Here is a 27,539-nt window from a genome sequence, read left to right on the forward strand (position 1 = left end):
ACAGACACAGACACTGAGACACACACACACGCACACTGACACAGTGGCACAGACACTGAGACATGCACACAGACACAGACACTGAGACACACACACTGACACACTGGCATAGACACTGAGACACACACAGTGGCACAGACACTGAGACACACACACATGCACACTGACACAGACACAGACTGAGACACACACACACAGTGGCACAGACACTGAGACACACACACACACACACGCACACAGACACAGACACTGAGACACACACACACACACTGACACACTGACACAGACACTGAGACACACACGCACACTGACACACTGGCACAGACACTGAGACACTCGCACACTGACACAGACAGACTGAGACACACACACACACTGACACACACGCACACTGACACACTGGCACAGACACTGAGACACACGCACACTGACACAGACACTGAGACACACACACACACTGACACACACGCACACTGACACAGTGGCACAGACACTGAGACACACACGCACACTGACACAGACACTGAAACACACACACACACACTGACACACTGACACAGACACTGAGACACACCACACACACACACACACTGACACAGACACTGAGACACACACGCACACTGACACACTGACACAGACACTGAGACACTCAGACACAGACACTGAGACACACACGCACACTGACACAGTGGCACAGACACTGAGACACACACACGCACACTGACACAGTGGCACAGACACTGAGACACTCGCACACTGACACACTGACACAGACACTGAGACACACACACGCACACTGACACAGTGGCACAGACACTGAGACACACGCACACTGACACAGACACTGAGACACACACGCACACTGACACACTGGCACAGACACTGAGACACTCGCACACTGACACACTGACACAGACACTGAGACACACACACGCACACTGACACAGTGGCACAGACACTGAGACACACGCACACTGACACAGACACTGAGACACACACGCACACTGACACACTGGCACAGACACTGAGACACTCGCACACTGACACAGACACTGAGACACACACACGCACACTGACACAGTGGCACAGACACTGAGACACTCGCACACTGACACAGACACAGACTGAGACACACACACACAGTGGCACAGACACTGAGACACACACACACACACACACGCACACAGACACAGACACTGAGACACACACTGACACACTGGCACAGACACTGAGACACACACACACACACACACTGGCACAGACACTGAGACACACAGACACTGACACACACACACACTGGCACACTGGCACAGACACTGAGACACACACACACAGACACTGAGACACACACGCACGCGCGCACACACACACACACACACACTGGCACAGACACTGAGACACACGCACACTGACACAGTGGCACAGACACTGAGACACACGCACACTGACACAGACACTGAGACACAGACACTGAGACACACACACACTGACACAGTGGCACAGACACTGAGACACACACACACACTGGCACAGTGGCACAGACACTGACACACACACACGCACACTGACACAGACACTGAGACACACGCACACTGACACAGTGGCACAGACACTGAGACACACTGACACAGTGGCACAGACACTGAGACACACACGCACACTGACACAGTGGCACAGACACTGAGACACACACACGCACACTGACACAGTGGCACAGACACTGAGACACACGCACACTGACACAGACACTGAGACACACACACACACTGACACAGTGGCACAGACACTGAGACACACACACACACTGGCACAGTGGCACAGACACTGACACACACGCACACTGACACAGACACTGAGACACACGCACACTGACACAGTGGCACAGACACTGAGACACACACACACTGACACAGACACTGAGACACTCGCACACTGACACACACACTGACACAGTGGCACAGACACTGAGACACACACACACTGACACAGACACTGAGACACACACACACACTGACACACTGACACAGACACTGAGACACACACGCACACTGACACAGACACTGAGACACACACTGACACACTGGCACAGACACTGAGACACTCGCACACTGACACAGACACAGACTGAGACACACACACACAGTGGCACACTGGCACAGACACTGAGACACACACGCACACTGACACACTGACACAGACACTGAGACACACACGCACAGTGGCACACTGACACAGACACTGAGACACACACGCACACTGACACACTGGCACAGACACTGAGACACTCGCACACTGACACAGACAGACTGAGACACACACACACAGTGGCACACTGGCACAGACACTGAGACACACACGCACACTGACACACTGACACAGACACTGAGACACACACTGACACACTGACACACTGGCACAGACACTGAGACACTCGCACACTGACACAGACACAGACTGAGACACACACACACAGTGGCACACTGGCACAGACACTGAGACACACACGCACACTGACACACTGACACAGACACTGAGACACACACGCACAGTGGCACACTGACACAGACACTGAGACACACACGCACACTGACACACTGGCACAGACACTGAGACACTCGCACACTGACACAGACAGACTGAGACACACACACACAGTGGCACACTGGCACAGACACTGAGACACACACGCACACTGACACACTGACACAGACACTGAGACACACACTGACACACTGACACACTGGCACAGACACTGAGACACTCGCACACTGACAGACACTGAGACACACACTGACACACTGACACACTGGCACAGACACTGAGACACTCAGACACAGACACTGAGACACACACGCACACTGACACAGTGGCACAGACACTGAGACACACGCACACTGACACAGACACTGAGACACACACGCACACTGACACAGTGGCACAGACACTGAGACACACACACACTGGCACAGACACTGAGACACACACAGACACAGACACTGAGACACACACGCACACTGACACAGTGGCACAGACACTGAGACACACACACACTGACACAGACACTGAGACACACACGCACACAGACACAGACACTGAGACACACACACACGCACACTGACACAGTGGCACAGACACTGAGACATGCACACAGACACAGACACTGAGACACACACACTGACACACTGGCATAGACACTGAGACACACACAGTGGCACAGACACTGAGACACACACACATGCACACAGACACAGACACTGAGACACACACACACATGCACACAGACACTGAGACACACACACACATGCACACTGACACAGACACTGAGACACACACACTGACACACTGGCACAGACACTGAGACACACACACACTGACACAGACACTGAGACACACACACACACACACACACTGACACAGTGGCACAGACACTGAGACACACACACACACACACTGACACAGACACTGAGACACTCGCACACTGACACAGACACTGAGACACGCACACTGACACACTGGCACAGACACTGAAACACACACACACTGACACACTGACACAGACACTGAGACACACACGCACACTGACACACTGGCACAGACACTGAGACACACACACACATGCACACAGACACAGACACTGAGACACACACACACGCACACTGACACAGTGGCACAGACACTGAGACACACACGCACACAGACACAGACACTGAGACACACACACTGACACACTGGCACAGACACTGAGACACACACACAGTGGCACAGACACTGAGACACACACACACACATGCACACTGACACAGACACTGACACACACACACACTGCCACACAGACACTGAGACACACACTCACACACTGGGAATTTCAATAGCAAGCGGGAAGCCAGTGCAGGGGTGTCAGCACAGAGGTTAGCTGCGCCGTGTGGCGCCCTGGTACGAGCCCCACAGCGGCGGGGCGCCTCTGAGCCCGGGACCGTGAGGGGGCGAGCGGACTGCCGTCTCCGGTGATGCCCCCTGTCTCTCTGTCTCCCCCTGCAGGCCCGCAGGCACATGCGCAACTTCGACACCACGCACTGCACCCCCCTCCCGCCCTCCGAGTTCCAGCTGCCCGCCAGGCTGTAGCGCCCCAGATCGGCGGGGACCCTGGCGGGGGGGTGGGGGGGGCTCCCCGCTCCTCGCCCCCGCGGCAGGGCGCGCCCCAGCGCAGCGCCTCGGCCCTCTCTGTGCGACTCCGCGGGGTCGAACCCGGCGCCGGCGCCAGAGCGATTTTGGAAGCAGCTGCCTGGACTCTGCGGGCTCTCCCCCAGCGACACCGATGGGAAGATGGAGTCTGCAGTGGGGAACAGGGAGCAGGAAGAGGGGAGCAGGAAGTTCGGGAACAGGAAGCAGGAAGTGGGGGAGCAGGAAGTGGGCATCAGGAAGCAGGAAGTGGGGGAGCAGGAAGTGGGCAACAGGAAGCAGGAAGTGGGGGAGCAGGAAGTGGGGCAACAGGAAGCAGGAAGTGGGCAACAGGAAGCAGGAAGTGGGGGAACAGAAAGTGGGGGGGAACCTTGTATTTATTCTGCCCCAGGGAAACACTGGCAGCTTTTATTCGGGTTAGTTTTTGGCGGACGAGCCTGCGTGCCCGTCCGAACCCGGGTTCGACCTGTGACTGGACGGCTGATACAGGAAGTGGGTTCTGCCAGGCCTGAATGTGGGGGGTGGGCCGAACCGGGCCGGGCCGGCACTGATCTACCTGTACAGCGAAGCTGCAGTAAAGAGTCGTCTCTCCTTCTGTCTGCTGTCGTTATTCACGCGAGCGCTGCAGGGAGGGGCCCACACCTCGTGAAGCTGCAGGTTCGAGTCTTTGTCCCTCAGTGCGCCTGTTTACTGAAGGAGACAGTGAGACACTGATCACTTCTTCAGATTTATAAAAAAGCAGACCGCTACGAGGCTCTGGGTGAGAACATGCAGTTGTTTGCTCGTGTTTTGAGACGACACCCGCAGCTCTTCTGATCAGGGTACGTGATCTTCCTGCTCACACAGAGGCGCAGAAGACACCGATATTAAACACAGAATCCACCGCCCCCCACCCGGGCACACAGAGGACCACAGCTACAGAGCTGTTCCTCTCGCACCGGTAACAGAGCGCCTGAACTGGGCAGACTGGGGTCACTGGATCACCCGAGAGACGACACCCGCAGCTCTTCTGATCAGGGTACGTGATCTTCCTGCTCACACAGAGGCGCAGAAGACACCGATATTAAACACAGAATCCACCGCCCCCCACCCGGGCACACAGAGGACCACAGCTACAGAGCTGTTCCTCTCGCACCGGTAACAGAGCGCCTGAACTGGGCAGACTGGGGTCACTGGATCACCCGAGAGACGACACCCGCAGCTCTTCTGATCAGGGTACGAGATCTTCCTGCTCACACAGAGGCGCAGAAGACACCGATATTAAACACAGAATCCACCGCCCCCCACCCGGGCACACAGAGGACCACAGCTACAGAGCTGTTCCTCTCGCACCGGTAACAGAGCGCCTGAACTGGGCAGACTGGGGTCACTGGATCACCCGAGAGACGACACCCGCAGCTCTTCTGATCAGGGTACGAGATCTTCCTGCTCACACAGAGGCGCAGAAGACACCGATATTAAACACAGAATCCACCGCCCCCCACCCGGGCACACAGAGGACCACAGCTACAGAGCTGTTCCTCTCGCACCGGTAACAGAGCGCCTGAACTGGGCAGACTGGGGTCACTGGATCACCCGAGAGACGACACCCGCAGCTCTTCTGATCAGGGTACGAGATCTTCCTGCTCACACAGAGGCGCAGAAGACACCGATATTAAACACAGAATCCACCGCCCCCCACCCGGGCACACAGAGGACCACAGCTACAGAGCTGTTCCTCTCGCACCGGTAACAGAGCGCCTGAACTGGGCAGACTGGGGTCACTGGATCACCCGAGAGACGACACCCGCAGCTCTTCTGATCAGGGTACGAGATCTTCCTGCTCACACAGAGGCGCAGAAGACACCGATATTAAACACAGAATCCACCGCCCCCCACCCGGGCACACAGAGGACCACAGCTACAGAGCTGTTCCTCTCGCACCGGTAACAGAGCGCCTGAACTGGGCAGACTGGGGTCACTGGATCACCCGAGAGACGACACCCGCAGCTCTTCTGATCAGGGTACGAGATCTTCCTGCTCACACAGAGGCGCAGAAGACACCGATATTAAACACAGAATCCACCGCCCCCCACCCGGGCACACAGAGGACCACAGCTACAGAGCTGTTCCTCTCGCACCGGTAACAGAGCGCCTGAACTGGGCAGACTGGGGTCACTGGGGGCCGGAGTTGCTGTGCATGGTCACAGGAACACCCGAGAGACAAGGCGCTATATCTCGCGAGCGAGACCGGCACAAACGCAGCACTGACGACGGAGGGGGGTTTCATCGTTTGTGCTGTCTGTAGGGGGGCAACTTCACGGAGCTCTCCCAGCGAACAGAAAGACAACTTTACAGATATCCCAACAAGTGATTCAGTTTTTTTCTACACGTCACCAGGATCCTACACAGAACATGGGACTTGGTCAGTGAAAACTCTGGATTTTCCTTGTTCAGATACATGGTGTCCATCCATAGTCTCGTTACGCCCACTGCTGAGTGGGCTGAAGCCAAGATGTTCTAGACTCCAGCCTGCTGTTGTCCGATTGTTAGAGTGTCTGTGTTCATAAAGATGCCTTTAGTGCATAGAGGCCACCCAGTTAAAGCACTGGATAACTTCTGTAAACTCCAGTCTGTCCAGGATCCACACCAGCTCGAGTGCAGGAGACCACATCACTCCTGTCCTGGAGTCCCTGCCCTGGCTGCCAGTCAGGTGTCAGAATCCTCCTGCTCTGTGTGGCTCGGCCCCTCCGGCTCCGTCTGAGTCACTGTCGCCCTGCTCCCCATCTCCCAGCCTCCGTTCCTCTGACTCTGGACTCCTGTCTGTCTACATTCTGGGGGTGACGGGGCCTTCTCCTCCTGCTGGAACTGTCGGAGAGCGTCTCCTGCCCAGCCAGACTCCAGCCCTTCCTCTGACTCTGGGCTCCTGTCTGTCGACACTCTGGGGGTGACGGGGCCGTCTCCTCCTGCTGGAACTGTCGGAGAGCGTCTCCTGCCCATCCAGACTCCAGCCCTTCCTCTGACTCTGGGCTCCTGTCTGTCTACACTCTGGGGGTGACAGGGCCCTTCTCCTCCTGCTGGAACTGTCGGAGAGCGTCTCCTGCCCATCCAGACTCCAGCCCTTCCTCTGACTCTGGGCTCCTGTCTGTCTACACTCTGGGGGTGACGGGGCCGTCTCCTCCTGCTGGAACTGTCGGAGAGCGTCTCCTGCCCATCCAGACTCCAGCCCTTCCTCTGACTCTGGGCTCCTGTCTGTCTACACTCTGGGGGTGACGGGGCCGTCTCCTCCTGCTGGAACTGTCGGAGAGAGTCTCCTGCCCATCCAGACTCCAGCCCTTCCTCTGACTCTGGGCTCCTGTCTGTCTACACTCTGGGGGTGACGGGGCCGTCTCCTCCTGCTGGAACTGTCGGAGAGCGTCTCCTGCCCATCCAGACTCCAGCCCTTCCTCTGACTCTGGGCTCCTGTCTGTCTACACTCTGGGGGTGACGGGGCCGTCTCCTCCTGCTGGAACTGTCGGAGAGAGTCTCCTGCCCATCCAGACTCCAGCCCTTCCTCTGACTCTGGGCTCCTGTCTGTCGACACTCTGGGGGTGACGGGGCCGTCTCCTCCTGCTGGAACTGTCGGAGAGAGTCTCCTGCCCATCCAGACTCCAGCCCTTCCTCTGACTCTGGGCTCCTGTCTGTCTACACTCTGGGGGTGACGGGGCCGTCTCCTCCTGCTGGAACTGTCGGAGAGCGTCTCCTGCCCATCCAGACTCCAGCCCTTCCTCTGACTCTGGGCTCCTGTCTGTCTACACTCTGGGGGTGACGGGGCCCTTCTCCTCCTGCTGGAACTGTCGGAGAGCGTCTCCTGCCCATCCAGACTCCAGCCCTTCCTCTGACTCTGGGCTCCTGTCTGTCTACACTCTGGGGGTGACGGGGCCTTCTCCTCCTGCTGGAACTGTCGGAGAGAGTCTCCTGCCCATCCCGACTCCAGCCCTTCCTCTGACTCTGGGCTCCTGTCTGTCGACACTCTGGGGGTGACGGGGCCGTCTCCTCCTGCTGGAACTGTCGGAGAGAGTCTCCTGCCCATCCAGACTCCAGCCCTTCCTCTGACTCTGGGCTCCTGTCTGTCGACACTCTGGGGGTGACAGGGCCCTTCTCCTCCTGCTGGAACTGTCGGAGAGCGTCTCCTGCCCATCCCGACTCCAGCCCTTCCTCTGACTCTGGGCTCCTGTCTGTCTACACTCTGGGGGTGACGGGGTCGTCTCCTCCTGCTGGAACTGTCGGAGAGAGTCTCCTGCCCATCCAGACTCCAGCCCTTCCTCTGACTCTGGGCTCCTGTCTGTCTACACTCTGGGGGTGACGGGGCCGTCTCCTCCTGCTGGAACTGTCGGAGAGCGTCTCCTGCCCATCCAGACTCCAGCCCTTCCTCTGACTCTGGGCTCCTGTCTGTCTACACTCTGGGGGTGACGGGGCCGTCTCTTCCTGCTGGAACTGTCGGAGAGCGTCTCCTGCCCATCCAGACTCCAGCCCTTCCTCTGACTCTGGGCTCCTGTCTGTCTACACTCTGGGGGTGACAGGGCCGTCTCCTCCTGCTGGAACTGTCGGAGAGCGTCTCCTGCCCATCCAGACTCCAGCCCTTCCTCTGACTCTGGGCTCCTGTCTGTCTACACTCTGGGGGTGACGGGGCCGTCTCTTCCTGCTGGAACTGTCGGAGAGCGTCTCCTGCCCATCCAGACTCCAGCCCTTCCTCTGACTCTGGGCTCCTGTCTGTCGACACTCTGGGGGTGACGGGGCCTTCTCCTCCTGCTGAACTGTCGGAGAGCGTCTCCTGCCCATCCAGACTCCAGCCCTTCCTCTGACGCTGGGCTCCTGTCTGTCGACACTCTGGGGGTGACGGGGCCGTCTCCTCCTGCTGGAACTGTCGGAGAGAGTCTCCTGCCCATCCAGACTCCAGCCCTTCCTCTGACTCTGGGCTCCTGTCTGTCGACACTCTGGGGGTGACGGGGCCGTCTCCTCCTGCTGGAACTGTCGGAGAGCGTCTCCTGCCCATCCAGACTCCAGCCCTTCCTCTGACTCTGGGCTCCTGTCTGTCTACACTCTGGGGGTGACGGGGCCGTCTCCTCCTGCTGGAACTGTCGGAGAGAGTCTCCTGCCCATCCAGACTCCAGCCCTTCCTCTGACTCTGGGCTCCTGTCTGTCTACACTCTGGGGGTGACAGGGCCGTCTCCTCCTGCTGGAACTGTCGGAGAGAGTCTCCTGCCCATCCAGACTCCAGCCCTTCCTCTGACTCTGGGCTCCTGTCTGTCGACACTCTGGGGGTGACGGGGCCTTCTCCTCCTGCTGGAACTGTCGGAGAGAGTCTCCTGCCCATCCCGACTCCAGCCCTTCCTCTGACTCTGGGCTCCTGTCTGTCTACACTCTGGGGGTGACAGGGCCCTTCTCCTCCTGCTGGAACTGTCAGAGAGCGTCTCCTGCCCATCCCGACTCCAGCCCTTCCTCTGACTCTGGGCTCCTGTCTGTCGACACTCTGGGGGTGACGGGGCCGTCTCCTCCTGCTGGAACTGTCGGAGAGAGTCTCCTGCCCATCCAGACTCCAGCCCTTCCTCTGACTCTGGGCTCCTGTCTGTCGACACTCTGGGGGTGACGGGGCCGTCTCCTCCTGCTGGAACTGTCGGAGAGCGTCTCCTGCCCATCCCGACTCCAGCCCTTCCTCTGACTCTGGGCTCCTGTCTGTCGACACTCTGGGGGTGACGGGGCCGTCTCCTCCTGCTGGAACTGTCGGAGAGAGTCTCCTGCCCATCCAGACTCCAGCCCTTCCTCTGACTCTGGGCTCCTGTCTGTCTACACTCTGGGGGTGACGGGGCCGTCTCCTCCTGCTGGAACTGTCGGAGAGCGTCTCCTGCCCATCCAGACTCCAGCCCTTCCTCTGACGCTGGGCTCCTGTCTGTCGACACTCTGGGGGTGACGGGGCCGTCTCCTCCTGCTGGAACTGTCGGAGAGCGTCTCCTGCCCATCCAGACTCCAGCCCTTCCTCTGACTCTGGGCTCCTGTCTGTCGACACTCTGGGGGTGACGGGGCCGTCTCCTCCTGCTGGAACTGTCGGAGAGAGTCTCCTGCCCATCCAGACTCCAGCCCTTCCTCTGACTCTGGGCTCCTGTCTGTCTACACTCTGGGGGTGACGGGGCCGTCTCCTCCTGCTGGAACTGTCGGAGAGAGTCTCCTGCCCATCCAGACTCCAGCCCTTCCTCTGACTCTGGGCTCCTGTCTGTCTACACTCTGGGGGTGACGGGGCCGTCTCCTCCTGCTGGAACTGTCGGAGAGAGTCTCCTGCCCATCCAGACTCCAGCCCTTCCTCTGACTCTGGGCTCCTGTCTGTCGACACTCTGGGGGTGACGGGGCCGTCTCCTCCTGCTGGAACTGTCGGAGAGAGTCTCCTGCCCATCCCGACTCCAGCCCTTCCTCTGACTCTGGGCTCCTGTCTGTCTACACTCTGGGGGTGACAGGGCCCTTCTCCTCCTGCTGGAACTGTCGGAGAGCGTCTCCTGCCCATCCCGACTCCAGCCCTTCCTCTGACTCTGGGCTCCTGTCTGTCGACACTCTGGGGGTGACGGGGCCGTCTCCTCCTGCTGGAACTGTCGGAGAGCGTCTCCTGCCCATCCAGACTCCAGCCCTTCCTCTGACTCTGGGCTCCTGTCTGTCGACACTCTGGGGGTGACGGGGCCTTCTCCTCCTGCTGGAACTGTCGGAGAGAGTCTCCTGCCCATCCCGACTCCAGCCCTTCCTCTGACTCTGGGCTCCTGTCTGTCGACACTCTGGGGGTGACGGGGCCGTCTCCTCCTGCTGGAACTGTCGGAGAGAGTCTCCTGCCCATCCAGACTCCAGCCCTTCCTCTGACTCTGGGCTCCTGTCTGTCGACACTCTGGGGGTGACGGGGCCGTCTCCTCCTGCTGGAACTGTCGGAGAGCGTCTCCTGCCCATCCCGACTCCAGCCCTTCCTCTGACTCTGGGCTCCTGTCTGTCGACACTCTGGGGGTGACGGGGCCGTCTCCTCCTGCTGGAACTGTCGGAGAGCGTCTCCTGCCCATCCCGACTCCAGCCCTTCCTCTGACTCTGGGCTCCTGTCTGTCGACACTCTGGGGGTGACGGGGCCGTCTCCTCCTGCTGGAACTGTCGGAGAGCGTCTCCTGCCCATCCAGACTCCAGCCCTTCCTCTGACGCTTGGCTCCTGTCTGTCGACACTCTGGGGGTGACGGGGCCTTCTCCTCCTGCTGAACTGTCGGAGAGAGTCTCCTGCCCATCCAGACTCCAGCCCTTCCTCTGACTCTGGGCTCCTGTCTGTCTACACTCTGGGGGTGACAGGGCCTTCTCCTCCTGCTGAACTGTCGGAGAGAGTCTCCTGCCCATCCAGACTCCAGCCCTTCCTCTGACTCTGGGCTCCTGTCTGTCTACACTCTGGGGGTGACGGGGCCGTCTCCTCCTGCTGGAACTGTCGGAGAGAGTCTCCTGCCCATCCAGACTCCAGCCCTTCCTCTGACTCTGGGCTCCTGTCTGTCGACACTCTGGGGGTGACGGGGCCGTCTCCTCCTGCTGGAACTGTCGGAGAGAGTCTCCTGCCCATCCAGACTCCAGCCCTTCCTCTGACTCTGGGCTCCTGTCTGTCTACACTCTGGGGGTGACGGGGCCGTCTCCTCCTGCTGGAACTGTCGGAGAGCGTCTCCTGCCCATCCAGACTCCAGCCCTTCCTCTGACTCTGGGCTCCTGTCTGTCTACACTCTGGGGGTGACGGGGCCCTTCTCCTCCTGCTGGAACTGTCGGAGAGCGTCTCCTGCCCATCCCGACTCCAGCCCTTCCTCTGACTCTGGGCTCCTGTCTGTCTACACTCTGGGGGTGACAGGGCCCTTCTCCTCCTGCTGGAACTGTCGGAGAGCGTCTCCTGCCCATCCCGACTCCAGCCCTTCCTCTGACTCTGGGCTCCTGTCTGTCTACACTCTGGGGGTGACAGGGCCCTTCTCCTCCTGCTGGAACTGTCGGAGAGCGTCTCCTGCCCATCCAGACTCCAGCCCTTCCTCTGACTCTGGGCTCCTGTCTGTCTACACTCTGGGGGTGACAGGGCCTTCTCCTCCTGCTGGAACTGTCGGAGAGAGTCTCCTGCCCATCCAGACTCCAGCCCTTCCTCTGACTCTGGGCTCCTGTCTGTCGACACTCTGGGGGTGACGGGGCCGTCTCCTCCTGCTGGAGCTATCGGAGAGCGTCTCCTGCCCATCCAGACTCCAGCCCTTCCTCTGACTCTGGGCTCCTGTCTGTCTACACTCTGGGGGTGACAGGGCCTTCTCCTCCTGCTGGAACTGTCGGAGAGAGTCTCCTGCCCATCCAGACTCCAGCCCTTCCTCTGACTCTGGGCTCCTGTCTGTCGACACTCTGGGGGTGACGGGGCCGTCTCCTCCTGCTGGAGCTATCGGAGAGCGTCTCCTGCCCATCCAGACTCCAGCCCTTCCTCTGACTCTGGGCTCCTGTCTGTCTACACTCTGGGGGTGACAGGGCCGTCTCCTCCTGCTGGAACTGTCGGAGAGCGTCTCCTGCCCTGAGCTCTTTCACACCATCTATAGAAGCACTAAATAATCAGCATTTGTTTTCTAAGCTGTAGAAACGGTGCGCCTGACTTGGTCTCTTCGCGTGGTGAAACCTGAGGCCAACAGCAGCTCCTGCCCTGTTTATTCCGTGAAGGAACGGCAGCATGAAGTGGCAGCATGAAGTGAAGTGAGTATCTTCCTCAAGGCCTGGGTGACAGCCCCCGGGCGACGACATCGGGTCACAAAGAGCAGGTAAGGAGAGCGCTGCAGTCAGGCCAGAGGGAGTACGAGGGGAACAGGCTGATCATCGCTCTGCCAAGGCCCACAGCGAGGGCTGCTGGCTCGATCCCAGCGCCGGTACAGGACCGCCCGCCCTTCGGAGAAGTGACCCGGATCTTCCTCACCTAGTACTCGGCCTGCCTGAACGAGCTGGGCCAGTCCGCATGCTTGTCCTGTGGAGGTCAGTCTACACACCGCCCTGGCGTCCCAGGAGATATCTGACAGTCGGAGAACAGAGGGAGGCGCAGCGGGGTTCAGAGCCCCGAGCCCCGAGCCCAGACTGCTCCTCTAGTCTTCACAAGGAACTGGCAGCAGCTGAGGCCCCCCACGCAGGAGTTCGCTACTGTTACTGGTGTGGGTGTGTGTGAGAGAAACGATCCTTGTGTCTCATCACCACTTCCAGCAGCAGGAGGAGAGCTGGAAACGCCTTCATGAAAGAAAGGGTTGTTTTATTGCGCTCATGACAGGCAGGCACAGCCGCTCGCTGAGATAGCTGCAGCTGCGCGATGGGAAGAAAGTTTCCCTCTCGGCGGGTGGCTCTCCGTCCGAGTAAACTTCTCTCCCGATGTACAGTAAGACAAAAAACTTTATTCGTGGTTGTTAAGAGATTTTATTATTGCAATATAAAAGTTAAAGAAAAGAAAAAAAACACAATGCGGTCGAATTAATCAGCCTCATTAATTAATTGACCAGCGGCGGCTGGAGTTCACTAATAACTCTGCCCTGAAAGACAGTTTTCCAGGAGCCCGCAGTGCTTGACGAGCAGAGAGCGGGACCACACCGAGCGCAGCGACAGACCGGTACTTGTATTTGTGTTGTATTATTTGTTCTTGTTAATTTTTACATTAAAAAACAATTCAAGTGTGACGCGTCGGTCGGACGCGGAGCTCTCGGGCGCCGGTTGAGTGACGTCACCACTGTCCAATCAGCACAGGGCTCTCAGCAGGAGGCGGGAGACACGCGGCTCTTGTCCAATCACACGGCTCCAGTCCCGGGACACTTCCGGGAAACGTCCACTGGGCGGCGACAGAGAGACACGAGTCTATGGAGGCGAGTCTCACGGCGCTCATTAATCTCAAACCTGGATTACACAAACCTTTCTTATTTTATCTCACTCTTAGCGTCACGTACGTGGCCTTCATCAAGTTCTCCGTCTTTCGTTGCTCTGTTAAGTCAGTCGATGTAGTTTTTGTCTTGTTATACTGCAGTGTCTCTACGTGCACGTCCCCTGAACTGGTGTATTTGAGTCTTTGACTTGTAATCAAACTGGAAAAAGAAACGAGCCGCAGGTGTTCCAGGACTCGGAGCCCCTGCGTGATCGGGTCATGTGTCGCTCACAGCTCTGCAGTCACCGTGTCGTGTCGTGTTACAGCACCTTACTGTGCGCCGGAGGCCCGTTAGAGGGAGAAGTGAGATTGATCCTTATGATCAGAAACACATGCTGCAGGTGAAGTGACGTCGCCCACGTGTACGTGTGGGCTGTCGGCTGGTCCTGCAGACCTGCTCTCAGCCGGACAGGAGGGAAGCGCGGTCGCTCTCCTGTGTCGGCCGGAGGAAGCGGAGCTGTGAAGAGAGGGAACGGAGCCCTTCAGGAGACGCTCCTGAGAGATGAGAGACGCTGCGCTGGAAACCCACTTCCTGCCAAACTGCAGAGCCGCGCCTCTGCAGCACCTGTCCGGGAGGAAGGCGAGCACACAGCTGAACACCCCCCCCCCCCCCCCCCTCCGGGAGAGGGCAGTGAAGGACAGAGGCGAGGGGCAACAGACAGGGATGCCAAACGCAGTGCTAGGACTCCAAGCGTCACAGCGAAAAGCCATTCGTGTGGAGGAAGGGAAGTTCGCGGAGCCTCTTCAGGTGTCGAGGAAAAGAGGGACAGACTGCTGCAGGAATGTGGGAGCTGCAGATCTAGCAGTGCGAACACGGCTGTACTGAGAGCGACAGACGGAGTTCATGCTGTTGCAGCGCTGGGTACCTGCTTCATTCCAATGCGTGTGATTCATGTGCAACTAACTGAATGTACAGCCACAGCCCTCAGAAGAGTGATGCTGAGATGGCGAGTATTGCTTATTTTCAGTCCTGTGCAATTAGTTTAATTCTTTTAAGAAAGTGTGAGTGTTATTACAATAATACTGCTGTCTGTGACTCTATAGAGTCTATAGGATGAGGGAGTGTGAGTGTTACAGTGATCCTGCTGTCTGTGACTCTATAGAGTCTGTAGGATGAGGCAGTGTGAGTGGTGTTACACTGACTGCTGTCTGTGACTCTATAGAGTCTATAGGATGAGGGAGTGTGAGTGTTGTTACAGTGATACTGCTGTCTGTGACTATAGAGTCTCTAGGATGAGGGAGTGTGAGTGGTGTTACAGTGATACTGCTGTCTGTGACTCTAAAGAGTCTCTAGGATGAGGGAGTGTGAGTGGTGTTACAGTGATCCTGCTGTCTGTGACTCTATAGAGTCTATAGGATGAGGCAGAGTGAGTGGTGTTACAGTGATACTGCTGTCTGTGACTCTATAGAGTCTATAGGATGAGGGAGTGTGAGTGTTACAGTGATCCTGCTGTCTGTGACTCTATAGAGTCTGTAGGATGAGGCAGTGTGAGTGGTGTTACACTGACTGCTGTCTGTGACTCTATAGAGTCTATAGGATGAGGGAGTGTGAGTGTTGTTACAGTGATACTGCTGTCTGTGACTCTAAAGAGTCTCTAGGATGAGGGAGTGTGAGTGTTGTTACAGTGATACTGCTGTCTGTGACTCTATAGAGTCTATAGGATGAGGGAGTGTGAGTGTTACAGTGATACTGCTGTCTGTGACTCTATAGAGTCTATAGGATGAGGGAGTGTGAGTGGTGTTACAGTGATACTGCTGTCTGTGACTCTATAGAGTCTCTAGGATGAGGGAGTGTGAGTGGTGTTACAGTGATCCTGCTGTCTGTGACTCTATAGAGTCTATAGGATGAGGGAGTGTAAGTGTTGTTACAGTGATACTGCTGTCTGTGACTCTATAGAGTCTCTAGGATGAGGGAGTGTGAGTGGTGTTACAGTGATACTGCTGTCTGTGACTCTATAGAGTCTCTAGGATGAGGCAGTGTGAGTGGTGTTACACTGATACTGCTGTCTGTGACTCTATAGAGTCTATAGGATGAGGGAGTCTGAGTGGTGTTACAGTGATACTGCTGTCTGTGACTCTATAGAGTCTATAGGATGAGGGAGTGTGAGTGTTGTTACAGTGATACTGCTGTCTGTGACTCTATAGAGTCTCTAGGATGAGGGAGTGTGAGTGTTGTTACAGTGATACTGCTGTCTGTGACTCTATAGAGTCTATAGGATGAGGGAGTGTGAGTGGTGTTACAGTGATACTGCTGTCTGTGACTATAGAGTCTCTAGGATGAGGGAGTGTGAGTGGTGTTACAGTGATACTGCTGTCTGTGACTCTATAGAGTCTCTAGGATGAGGGAGTGTGAGTGTTGTTACAGTGATACTGCTGTCTGTGACTCTATAGAGTCTATAGGATGAGGGAGTGTGAGTGGTGTTACAGTGATACTGCTGTCTGTGACTCTATAGAGTCTCTAGGATGAGGCAGTGTGAGTGGTGTTACAGTGACACTGCTGTCTGTGACTCTATAGAGTCTCTAGGATGAGGGAGTGTGAGTGGTGTTACAGTGATACTGCTGTCTGTGACTCTATAGAGTCTCTAGGATGAGGGAGTGTGAGTGTTGTTACAGTGATACTGCTGTCTGTGACTCTATAGAGTCTCTAGGATGAGGGAGTGTGAGTGGTGTTACAGTGATACTGCTGTCTGTGACTCTATAGAGTCTCTAGGATGAGGCAGTGTGAGTGGTGTTACAGTGATACTGCTGTCTGTGACTCTATAGAGTCTCTAGGATGAGGCAGTGTGAGTGGTGTTACAGTGATACTGCTGTCTGTGACTCTATAGAGTCTCTAGGATGAGGGAGTGTGAGTGGTGTTACAGTAATACTGCTGTCTGTGACTCTATAGAGTCTATAGGATGAGGAAATGTGAGTGGTGTTACAGTGATACTGCTGTCTGTGACTCTATAGAGTCTCCAGGATGAGGGAGTGTGGGTGGTGTTACAGTGATACTGCTGTCTGTGACTCTATAGAGTCTATAGGATGAGGGAGTGTGAGTGGTGTTACAGTGATACTGCTGTCTGTGACTCTATAGAGTCTCTAGGATGAGGGAGTGTGAGTGGTGTTACAGTGATACTGCTGTCTGTGACTCTATAGAGTCTCTAGGATGAGGGAGTGTGAGTGGTGTTACAGTGATCCTGCTGTCTGTGACTCTATAGAGTCTCCAGGATGAGGGAGTGTGGGTGGTGTTACAGTGATACTGCTGTCTGTGACTCTATAGAGTCTATAGGATGAGGGAGTGTGAGTGGTGTTACAGTGATACTGCTGTCTGTGACTCTATAGAGTCTCTAGGATGAGGGAGTGTGAGTGGTGTTACAGTGATACTGCTGTCTGTGACTCTATAGAGTCTCTAGGATGAGGGAGTGTGAGTGGTGTTACAGTAATACTGCTGTCTGTGACTCTATAGAGTCTATAGGATGAGGGAGTGTGAGTGGTGTTACAGTGATACTGCTGTCTGTGACTCTATAGAGTCTCTAGGATGAGGGAGTGTGAGTGGTGTTACAGTGACACTGCTGTCTGTGACTCCTGTCGGCTCTGTGTTGTCAGAGAGCGCGCTATCGCTGCCAAGCTGGTGTGGAAGATGGAGAAGAGACTGAAGGAGGTGGAGGAGGAGCCCACAGCCCCGCACAGCCAGCTGAGGTACACAGAGCAGAGAGCCCACAGCCCCGCACAGCCAGCTGAGGTACACAGAGCAGAGAGCCCACAGCCCCGCACAGCCAGCTGAGGTACACAGAGCAGGGAGCCCACAGCCAGCTGAGGTACACAGAGCAGGGAGCCCACAGCCCCGCACAGCCAGCTGAGGTACACGGAGCAGAGAGCCCACAGCCAGCTGAGGTACACAGAGCAGAGAGCCCACAGCCCCACGCAGCCAGCTGAGGTACACAGAGCAGGGAGCCCACAGCCAGCTGAGGTACACAGAGCAGAGAGCCCACAGCCCCATGCAGCCAGCTGAGGTACACAGAGCAGGGAGCCCACAGCCCCGTGCAGCCAGCTGAGGTACACAGAGCAGAGAGCCCACAGCCCCGTGCAGCCAGCTGAGGTACACAGAGCAGGGAGCCCACAGCCAGCTGAGGTACACAGAGCAGAGAGCCCACAGCCCCGCGCAGCCAGCTGAGGTACACAGAGCAGAGAGCCCACAGCTAGCTGATGTACACAGAGCAGGGAGCCCACAGCCCCGCGCAGCCAGCTGAGGTACACAGAGCAGAGAGCCCACAGCCCCGCACAGCCAGCTGAGGTACACAGAGCAGAGAGCCCACAGCCAGCTGAGGTACACAGAGCAGAGAGCCCACAGCCCCGTGCAGCCAGCTGAGGTACACAGAGCAGAGTGCCCACAGCTAGCTGAGGTACACAGAGCAGGGAGCCCACAGCCCCGCGCAGCCAGCTGAGGTACACGGAGCAGAGAGCCCACAGCCAGCTGAGGTACACAGAGCAGAGAGCCCACAGCCCCGTGCAGCCAGCTGAGGTACACAGAGCAGAGAGCCCACAGCCCCGCACAGCCAGCTGAGGTACACAGAGCAGAGAGCCCACAGCCCCACGCAGCCAGCTGAGGTACACAGAGCAGGGAGCCCACAGCTAGCTGAGGTACACAGAGCAGAGAGCCCACAGCCAGCTGAGGTACACAGAGCAGAGAGCCCACAGCCCCGCACAGCCAGCTGAGGTACACAGAGCAGAGAGCCCACAGCCCCGCACAGCCAGCTGAGGTACACGGAGCAGAGAGCCCACAGCCAGCTGAGGTACACAGAGCAGGGAGCCCACAGCCAGCTGAGGTACACAGAGCAGGGAGCCCACAGCCCCGCACAGCCAGCTGAGGTACACAGAGCAGGGAGCCCACAGCCAGCTGAGGTACACAGAGCAGAGAGCCCACAGCCCCATGCAGCCAGCTGAGGTACACAGAGCAGGGAGCCCACAGCCCCGTGCAGCCAGCTGAGGTACACAGAGCAGAGAGCCCACAGCCCCGTGCAGCCAGCTGAGGTACACAGAGCAGAGAGCCCACAGCCAGCTGAGGTACACAGAGCAGAGAGCCCACAGCCCCGCGCAGCCAGCTGAGGTACACAGAGCAGAGAGCCCACAGCTAGCTGAGGTACACAGAGCAGGGAGCCCACAGCCCCGCGCAGCCAGCTGAGGTACACAGAGCAGAGAGCCCACAGCCCCGCACAGCCAGCTGAGGTACACAGAGCAGAGAGCCCACAGCCAGCTGAGGTACACAGAGCAGAGAGCCCACAGCCCCGTGCAGCCAGCTGAGGTACACAGAGCAGAGTGCCCACAGCTAGCTGAGGTACACAGAGCAGGGAGCCCACAGCCCCGTGCAGCCAGCTGAGGTACACAGAGCAGAGAGCCCACAGCCAGCTGAGGTACACAGAGCAGAGAGCCCACAGCCAGCTGAGGTACACAGAGCAGAGAGCCCACAGCCCCGCACAGCCAGCTGAGGTACACAGAGCAGAGAGCCCACAGCCCCGCGCAGCCAGCTGAGGTACACAGAGCAGGGAGCCCACAGCCCCGCGCAGCCAGCTGAGGTACACAGAGCAGAGAGCCCACAGCCCCGCACTGCCAGCTGAGGTACACAGAGCAGAGAGCCCACAGCCCCACGCAGCCAGCTGAGGTACACAGAGCAGGGAGCCCACAGCTAGCTGAGGTACACAGAGCAGAGAGCCCACAGCCAGCTGAGGTACACAGAGCAGAGAGCCCACAGCCCCGCACAGCCAGCTGAGGTACACAGAGCAGAGAGCCCACAGCCCCGCACAGCCAGCTGAGGTACACAGAGCAGAGAGCCCACAGCCCCGCGCAGCCAGCTGAGGTACACAGAGCAGGGAGCCCACAGCCCCGCGCAGCCAGCTGAGGTACACAGAGCAGAGAGCCCACAGCCCCACGCAGCCAGCTGAGGTACACAGAGCAGAGAGCCCACAGCCCCGTGCAGCCAGCTGAGGTACACAGAGCAGAGAGCCCACAGCCCCGCACAGCCAGCTGAGGTACACAGAGCAGGGAGCCCACAGCCAGCTGAGGTACACAGAGCAGAGAGCCCACAGCCCCACGCAGCCAGCTGAGGAACACAGAGCAGAGAGCCCACAGCCCCGCGCAGCCAGCTGAGGTACACAGAGCAGAGAGCCCACAGCGAGCTGAGGTACACAGAGCAGGGAGCCCACAGCCCCGCGCAGCCAGCTGAGGTACACAGAGCAGAGAGCCCACAGCCCCGCACAGCCAGCTGAGGTACACAGAGCAGAGAGCCCACAGCCAGCTGAGGTACACAGAGCAGGGAGCCCACAGCCCCGTGCAGCCAGCTGAGGTACACAGAGCAGAGAGCCCACAGCTAGCTGAGGTACACAGAGCAGAGAGCCCACAGCCAGCTGAGGTACACAGAGCAGGGAGCCCACAGCCCCGCACAGCCAGCAGAGAGCCCACAGCCCCGCACAGCCAGCTGAGGTACACAGAGCAGAGAGCCCACAGCTAGCTGAGGTACACAGAGCAGGGAGCCCACAGCCCCGTGCAGCCAGCTGAGGTACACAGAGCAGAGAGCCCACAGCCCCACGCAGCCAGCTGAGGTACACGGAGCAGAGAGCCCACAGCCAGCTGAAGTACACAGAGCAGAGAGCCCACAGCCCCGTGCAGCCAGCTGAGGTACACAGAGCAGAGAGCCCACAGCCCCGCGCAGCCAGCTGAGGTACACAGAGCAGAGAGCCCACAGCCCCGCACAGCCAGCTGAGGTACACAGAGCAGAGAGCCCACAGCCAGCTGAGGTACACAGAGCAGAGAGCTAGCAACCAGCTAGCTGAGGTACACAGAGCAGGGAGCCCACAGCCCCGCGCAGCCAGCTGAGGTACACAGAGCAGAGAGCCCACAGCCCCACGCAGCCAGCTGAGGTACACAGAGCAGAGAGCCCACAGCCCCACGCAGCCAGCTGAGGTACACAGAGCAGAGAGCCCACAGCCCCGCACAGTCAGCTGAGGTACACAGATCAGAGAGCCCACAGCCAGCTGAGGTACACAGAGCAGAGAGCCCACAGCTAGCTGAGGTACACAGAGCAGGGAGCCCACAGCCCCGCGCAGCCAGCTGAGGTACACAGAGCAGGGAGCCCACAGCCCCACGCAGCCAGCTGAGGTACACGGAGCAGAGAGCCCACAGCCAGCTGAAGTACACAGAGCAGAGAGCCCACAGCCCCGCACAGCCAGCTGAGGTACACAGAGCAGAGAGCCCACAGCCAGCTGAGGTACACAGAGCAGAGAGCTAGCAACCAGCTAGCTGAGGTACACAGAGCAGGGAGCCCACAGCCCCGCGCAGCCAGCTGAGGTACACAGAGCAGAGAGCCCACAGCCCCACGCAGCCAGCTGAGGTACACAGAGCAGAGAGCCCACAGCCCCGCACAGTCAGCTGAGGTACACAGAGCAGGGAGCCCACAGCCAGCTGAGGTACACAGATCAGAGAGCCCACAGCCAGCTGAGGTACACAGAGCAGAGAGCCCACAGCCCCGTGCAGCCAGCTGAGGTACACAGAGCAGAGAGCCCACAGCTAGCTGAGGTACACAGAGCAGGGAGCCCACAGCCAGCTGAGGTACACAGAGCAGAGAGCCCACAGCCCCGTGCAGCCAGCTGAGGTACACAGAGCAGGGAGCCCACAGCCTCGCGCAGCCAGCTGAGGTACACAGAGCAGGGAGCCCACAGCCTCGCGCAGCCAGCTGAGGTACACAGAGCAGAGAGCCCACAGCCCCACGCAGCCAGCTGAGGTACACAGAGCAGGGAGCCCACAGCCAGCTGAGGTACACAGAGCAGAGAGCCCAAAGCCCCGTGCAGCCAGCTGAGGAACACAGAGCAGAGAGCCCACAGCCCCGCACAGCCAGCTGAGGTACACAGAGCAGAGAGCCCACAGCCCCGTGCAGCCAGCTGAGGTACACAGAGCAGAGAGCCCACAGCCCCGCACAGCCAGCTGAGGTACACAGAGCAGAGAGCCCACAGCCCTGCGCAGCCAGCTGAGGTACACAGAGCAGGGAGCCCACAGCCCCGTGCAGCCAGCTGAGGTACACAGAGCAGAGAGCCCACAGCCCCGCGCAGCCAGCAGAGAGCCCACAGCCCCGCACAGCCAGCAGAGAGCCCACAGCCCCGTGCAGCCAGCTGAGGTACACAGAGCAGAGAGCCCACAGCCCCGCACAGCCAGCTGAGGTACACAGAGCAGAGAGCCCACAGCCCCGCACAGCCAGCTGAGGTACACAGAGCAGAGAGCCCACAGCCCCGCACAGCCAGCTGAGGTACACAGAGCAGAGAGCCCACAGCCCCGCACAGCCAGCTGAGGTACACAGAGCAGAGAGCCCACAGCTAGCTGAGGTACACAGAGCAGGGAGCCCACAGCCCCGCGCAGCCAGCTGAGGTACACAGAGCAGAGAGCCCACAGCCCCGCACAGCCAGCTGAGGTACACAGAGCAGAGAACCCACAGCCCCGCACAGCCAGCTGAGGTACACAGAGCAGAGAGCCCACAGCCAGCTGAGGTACACGGAGCAGAGAGCCCACAGCCAGCTGAGGTACACGGAGCAGAGAGCCCACAGCCAGCTGAGGTACACAGAGCAGAGAGCCCACAGCCCCGCACAGCCAGCTGAGGTACACGGAGCAGAGAGCCCACAGCCCCGCACAGCCAGCTGAGGTACACGGAGCAGAGAGCCCACAGCCAGCTTAGGTACACAGAGCAGAGAGCCCACAGCCCCGCGCAGCCAGCTGAGGTACACAGAGCAGAGAGCCCACAGCCAGCTGAGGTACACAGAGCAGGGAGCCCACAGCCAGCTGAGGTACACGGAGCAGGGAGCCCACAGCCAGCTGAGGTACACAGAGCAGAGAGCTCACAGCCCCGCACAGCTAGCTGAGGTACACAGAGCAGAGAGCCCACAGCCAGCTGAGGTACACAGAGCAGAGAGCACACAGCCAGCTGAGGTACACAGAGCAGAGAGCCCACAGCCCCGCACAGCCAGCTGAGGTACACAGAGCAGAGAGCCCACAGCCCCGCACAGCCAGCTGAGGTACACAGAGCAGAGAGCCCACAGCCAGCTGAGGTACACAGAGCAGGGAGCCCACAGCCCCGCGCAGCCAGCTGAGGTACACGGAGCAGAGAGCCCACAGCCCCGCACAGCCAGCTGAGGTACACAGAGCAGGGAGCCCACAGCCCCGCGCAGCCAGCTGAGGTACACAGAGCAGAGAGCCCAGAGCCAGCTGAGGAGAGAATGTGGGGGTTCGGTCATAGGCTCTGGGGTAATATTGGGGTACAGGCTGTGTGGCAGTGTGGGAGTATAGGTTGTGTGGGGGTGCATCTGTGGACAGTGTGGGGGTATGTGCTATGTGGTAGTGTGGGGGTACAGGTTGTGGGGAGAGAATGTGGGGGTACTGGCTGTGGCAGTGTCGGGGTATGGGCTGTGTGATACTGTGGGGGTAAAGATTGTGGGGAGAATGTTGGGGTACGTACTGTGTGGTAGTGTGGGGGTACAGATTGTGGGGAGAATGTGGGGGTACGTACTGTGTAGTAGTGTGGGGGTACAGATTGTGGGGGTATGTACTGTGTGGTAGTGTGGGGGTGCACATTGTGGGGAGAGAATGTGGGGGTACAGGCTGTGTGGTAGTATGGGGTGCAAGTTGTGGGGGAGAATGTGGAGGGTGCTGTCTTTGTGGTAGTGTTGGGTACAGGTTGTGGGGAGAACGTTGGGGTACAGGATGTGTAGTAGTGTGGGTGTACAGGTTGTGGGGAGAATGTGGGGGTATGGGCTGTGTGGTAGTGTGGGGGTGCACATTGTGGGGAGAGAATGTGGGGGTACAGGCTGTGTGGTAGTATGGGGTGCAAGTTGTGGGGGAGAATGTGGGGGGGTGCTGTCTTTGTGGTAGTGTTGGGTACAGGTTGTGGGGAGAACGTTGGGGTACAGGATGTGTAGTAGTGTGGGTGTACAGGTTGTGGGGAGAATGTGGGGGTATGGGCTGTGTGGTAGTGTGGGGGTGCACATTGTGGGGAGAGAATGTGGGGGTACAGGCTGTGTGGTAGTATGGGGTGCAAGTTGTGGGGGAGAATGTGGGGGGTGCTGTCTTTGTGGTAGTGTTGGGTACAGGTTGTGGGGAGAACGTTGGGGTACAGGATGTGTAGTAGTGTGGGTGTACAGGTTGTGGGGAGAATGTGGGGGTATGGGCTGTGTGATAGTGTTTGCGGTACAGGTTGTGGGGAGAATGGGGTACAGGCTGTGTGGAGGGAGCGTGTCGGGGTGCACGTTGTGGGGAGGGAGAATGTGGGGGTACAGGCAACGAGGAAGGTGAGTGTTGGGGTTCCGTCCGTTGGGAGGGAGAGATGGGGTTACAGGATGTGGGATAATGTTGGGGTACGAGTTCTGGGGCAGTGTAGGTTTTGTGGGGAGAATGTGGGGGGTGCCGTCTTTGTGGTAGTGTTGAGTACAGGTTGTGTGGAGAACATTGGGGTACAGGTTGTGGGGAGAATGTGGGGGTATGGGCTGTGTGGCAGTGTGGGGGTACGGACTGTGTTGTAGTATGGTGCGCATGTTGTGGGGGCAGTGTGGAGAGAGACTGGGGGTACAGGTGACGAGGAAGGTGGGGTATCATCCGTTGAGAGGGTGAGGTTACAAGCTGTGGGGTAATGAGAGGGTACGGGCTGTGTGGCAGTGTGGGGGTGCAAGTTGTGGGGGAGATTGTGGGGGGTGTTGTCTTTGTGGTAGTGTTGGGTACAGGTTGTGGGGAGAACGTTGGGGTACAGGATGTGTAGTAGTGTGGGTGTACAGGATGTGGGGAGAATGTGGGGGTACAGGCTGTGTGATAGTGTTTGCGGTACAGGTTGTGGGGAGAATGGGGTACAGGCTGTGTGGAGGGAGCGTGTGGGGGTGCACGTTGTGGGGAGGGAGAATGTGGGGGTACAGGCGATGAGGAAGGTGAGTGTTGGGGTTTCATCCATTGGGAGGGAGAGGATGGGGTTATAGGTTGTGTGAAGTGTTGGGGTGCATGTTGGGGGTGGAGAATGTGGGGGTGTGGGCTGTGTGGTAGTATTGGGGTATGGGCTCTGTTGTAGTATGGGGTGCTCATTGTGGGGCATTTGGGGGTATGTGCTGTTAAGGAGAGAGAATGTGGGGGTACAGGCAATGAAGAAGGTGAGTCTTGGGGTACCGTCCATTAGGAGGGAGAGGGTGGGGTTACAGGCTGTGGGGTAATGGGGTACGAGTTGTGGGGCAGTGTAGGTTTTGTGGGGAGAGTGTGGGGGTACAGGTTGTGGGGAGAATGTGGGGGTACAGGCAGTGTGGGGGTACAGGGTGTGGGGAGAATGTGGGGGTACAGGGTGTGTGGTAGTATGGGGGTACAGGTTGTGGGAGAGAATGTTGGGGTATGGGCAGTATGGGTGAGTCTTGGGGTACCGTCCGTTGGGAGGGAGAGGGTGTGGTTACAGGCTGTGGGGTAATGTTGGGGTACAGGTTGTGGGGCAGTGTGGGGATGATCGTTTTGGGGAGAGAATGGGGGTAAAGACTGTATGGAAGTGTGGGGGTACAGGCCATGGAGAGAGAATGCGGAGGTACAGGCTGTGTGGGGGTACAGGTTGTGGGGTACTAGGGTGTTGGGGTATGGGTTGTGAGGAGGTGTGAGTGTGGGGTACTGGCTGTGAGGAGGTGTGAGTGTGGGGGTACGGGCTGTGTGGTGGTGTGGGGTACTAGGGTGTTGGGGTACGGGCTGTGAGGAGGTATGAGTGTGGGGTACGGGCTGTGAGGAGGTGTGAGTGTGGGGGTGCGGGCTGTGTGGTGGTGTGGGGTACTAGGGTGTTGGGGTACGGGCTGTGAGGAGGTATGAGTGTGGGGTACGGGCTGTGAGGAGGTGTGAGTGTGGGGGTGCGGGCTGTGTGGTGGTGTGGGGTACTAGGGTGTTGGGGTACGGGTTGTGAGGAGGTGTGAGTGTGGGGTACGGGCTGTGAGGAGGTGTGAGTGTGGGGGTGCGGGCTGTGTGGTGGTGTGGGGTACTAGGGTGTTGGGGTACGGGCTGTGAGGAGGTGTGAGTGTGGGGTACGGGCTGTGAGGAGGTGTGTGTGTGGGGGTACGGGCTGTGTGGTGGTGTGGGGTACTAGGGTGTTGGGGTATGGGTTGTGAGGAGGTGTGAGTGTGGGGTACGGGCTGTGAGGAGGTGTGATTGTGGGGGTACGCGCTGTGTGGTGGTGTGGGGTACTAGGGTGTTGGGGTATGGGTTGTGAGGAGGTGTGAGTGTGGGGTACGGGCTGTGAGGAGGTGTGATTGTGGGGGTACGCGCTGTGTGGTGGTGTGGGGTACTAGGGTGTTGGGGTATGGGTTGTGAGGAGGTGTGAGTGTGGGGGTACAGGTTGTGGGGTACTAGGGTGTTGGGGTACAGGGTGTGAGGAGGTGTGAGTGTGGGGTACGGGCTGTGAGGAGGTGTGAGTGTGGGGGTACGGGCTGTGTGGTGGTGTGAGTGTGGGGTACGGGCTGTGAGACAGGGTGTCCTGTGCTCGGGGTCGGTGTTGTGGATCTTTCCCACACTGACCCCTCTCTCTGTCCTGCAGACGCACCCTGCTGGCCGTCCCTGTCCTGCCCTCCCGCCGCTCCCTGCTGGACGACCTCTCTCTGGACACCTCCGACTCCGAGGACCGCCCCCCAGCCCCGAGGACAGCCTGGGCCCCCCTTCCTACAGCCCGACTGACCAGACAGACAGACAGAGGACTGACTCTGCTCGAGACGTTTACTGTTTGACTGTCTGAGCTGATACCAAGGACATTGTCCACTGTAGCCTGATAATTTTGTATCTTCATCATCATCACTATTGAAAGACACCTTCTGTGCTTCTACCCTACTGTTGTGAACAGGCCAGGGAGAATCGTGGGTGTCTACGCTCTGCGCTACCCCTGGTGGTGCGTCCTGTCTGTCGACACCCCTCTCCCTCACTGGGGGCAGTTTGAGCTGCGTTCGTTCGTGTGTGAGACGTGGTTCTCATGTGGTTTTTCACTGTCTGTTCCTTGATCTCTGACGCTGGGAGGAGAGTTTTAATATAAACTGGGTTTGAAACTCTTCTGAGCTCCAGTCGTTAATGGAAACCATAACACACACAGACACCCTGAGCCACACACACACACACACCCTCACACACTCACACACCCTGACCCACACTCACATACACTGACACCCTAACACCCTAACAGACAGACAGACAGACAGACACCCTGAGCCACACAAACACACCCTCACACACTCGCATACACAGACACCCTGAGCCACACACATACACACCCTCACACACTAACAGATGTATCTACCTGATGGGCCAACGTAGAGACACACAGGGGCATGTACAGCAGCACCAGCAGCCACAGTTGCAGCAGGCTATGATGTAAGGTGTGAGTAGCGCAGGCTGAAGAGATGATAGTTCTTCAGTCTGGATTTGAACACCGAGATTGACT

General features: G+C 58.3%; 2 protein-coding genes across 3 annotated transcripts in view; both read left to right on the forward strand.

The window, feature by feature from the left end:
* LOC148812651 (phosphatidylserine lipase ABHD16A-like) overlaps window positions 1–4,770 on the forward strand; it is a 105,378-nt gene extending 100,608 nt beyond the window's left edge. Inside the window, exon 20 of the mRNA XM_088908608.1 lies at window positions 4,039–4,770. Coding sequence (XP_088764734.1) covers window positions 4,039–4,122 — 84 coding nt within the window. The 3' untranslated portion in view covers window positions 4,123–4,770. The remainder of the gene's footprint in view (window positions 1–4,038) is intronic.
* An 8,767-nt stretch (window positions 4,771–13,537) lies between these two features.
* Window positions 13,538–27,146, forward strand: LOC148812652 (uncharacterized). Of its 2 annotated transcripts, XM_088908611.1 has the most exons (3): window positions 13,538–13,792; window positions 13,922–17,776; window positions 26,649–27,146. In XM_088908611.1, exons 2-3 carry the CDS (start codon window positions 17,616–17,618, stop codon window positions 26,833–26,835), a joined length of 348 nt encoding a protein of 115 aa, XP_088764737.1. In that variant the 5' UTR covers window positions 13,538–13,792; window positions 13,922–17,615; the 3' UTR covers window positions 26,836–27,146. The 2 variants fall into 2 exon arrangements, with proteins under 2 accessions (XP_088764737.1, XP_088764736.1); XM_088908610.1 differs by having other exon boundaries at window positions 13,538–17,776.
* Window positions 27,147–27,539: the final 393 nt, after the last annotated feature.

This window comes from Atractosteus spatula, assembly GCF_055471065.1.
Source record: "Atractosteus spatula isolate fAtrSpa1 chromosome 10 unlocalized genomic scaffold, fAtrSpa1.hap1 SUPER_10_unloc_2, whole genome shotgun sequence".
Lineage (NCBI taxonomy): Eukaryota > Metazoa > Chordata > Actinopteri > Semionotiformes > Lepisosteidae > Atractosteus > Atractosteus spatula.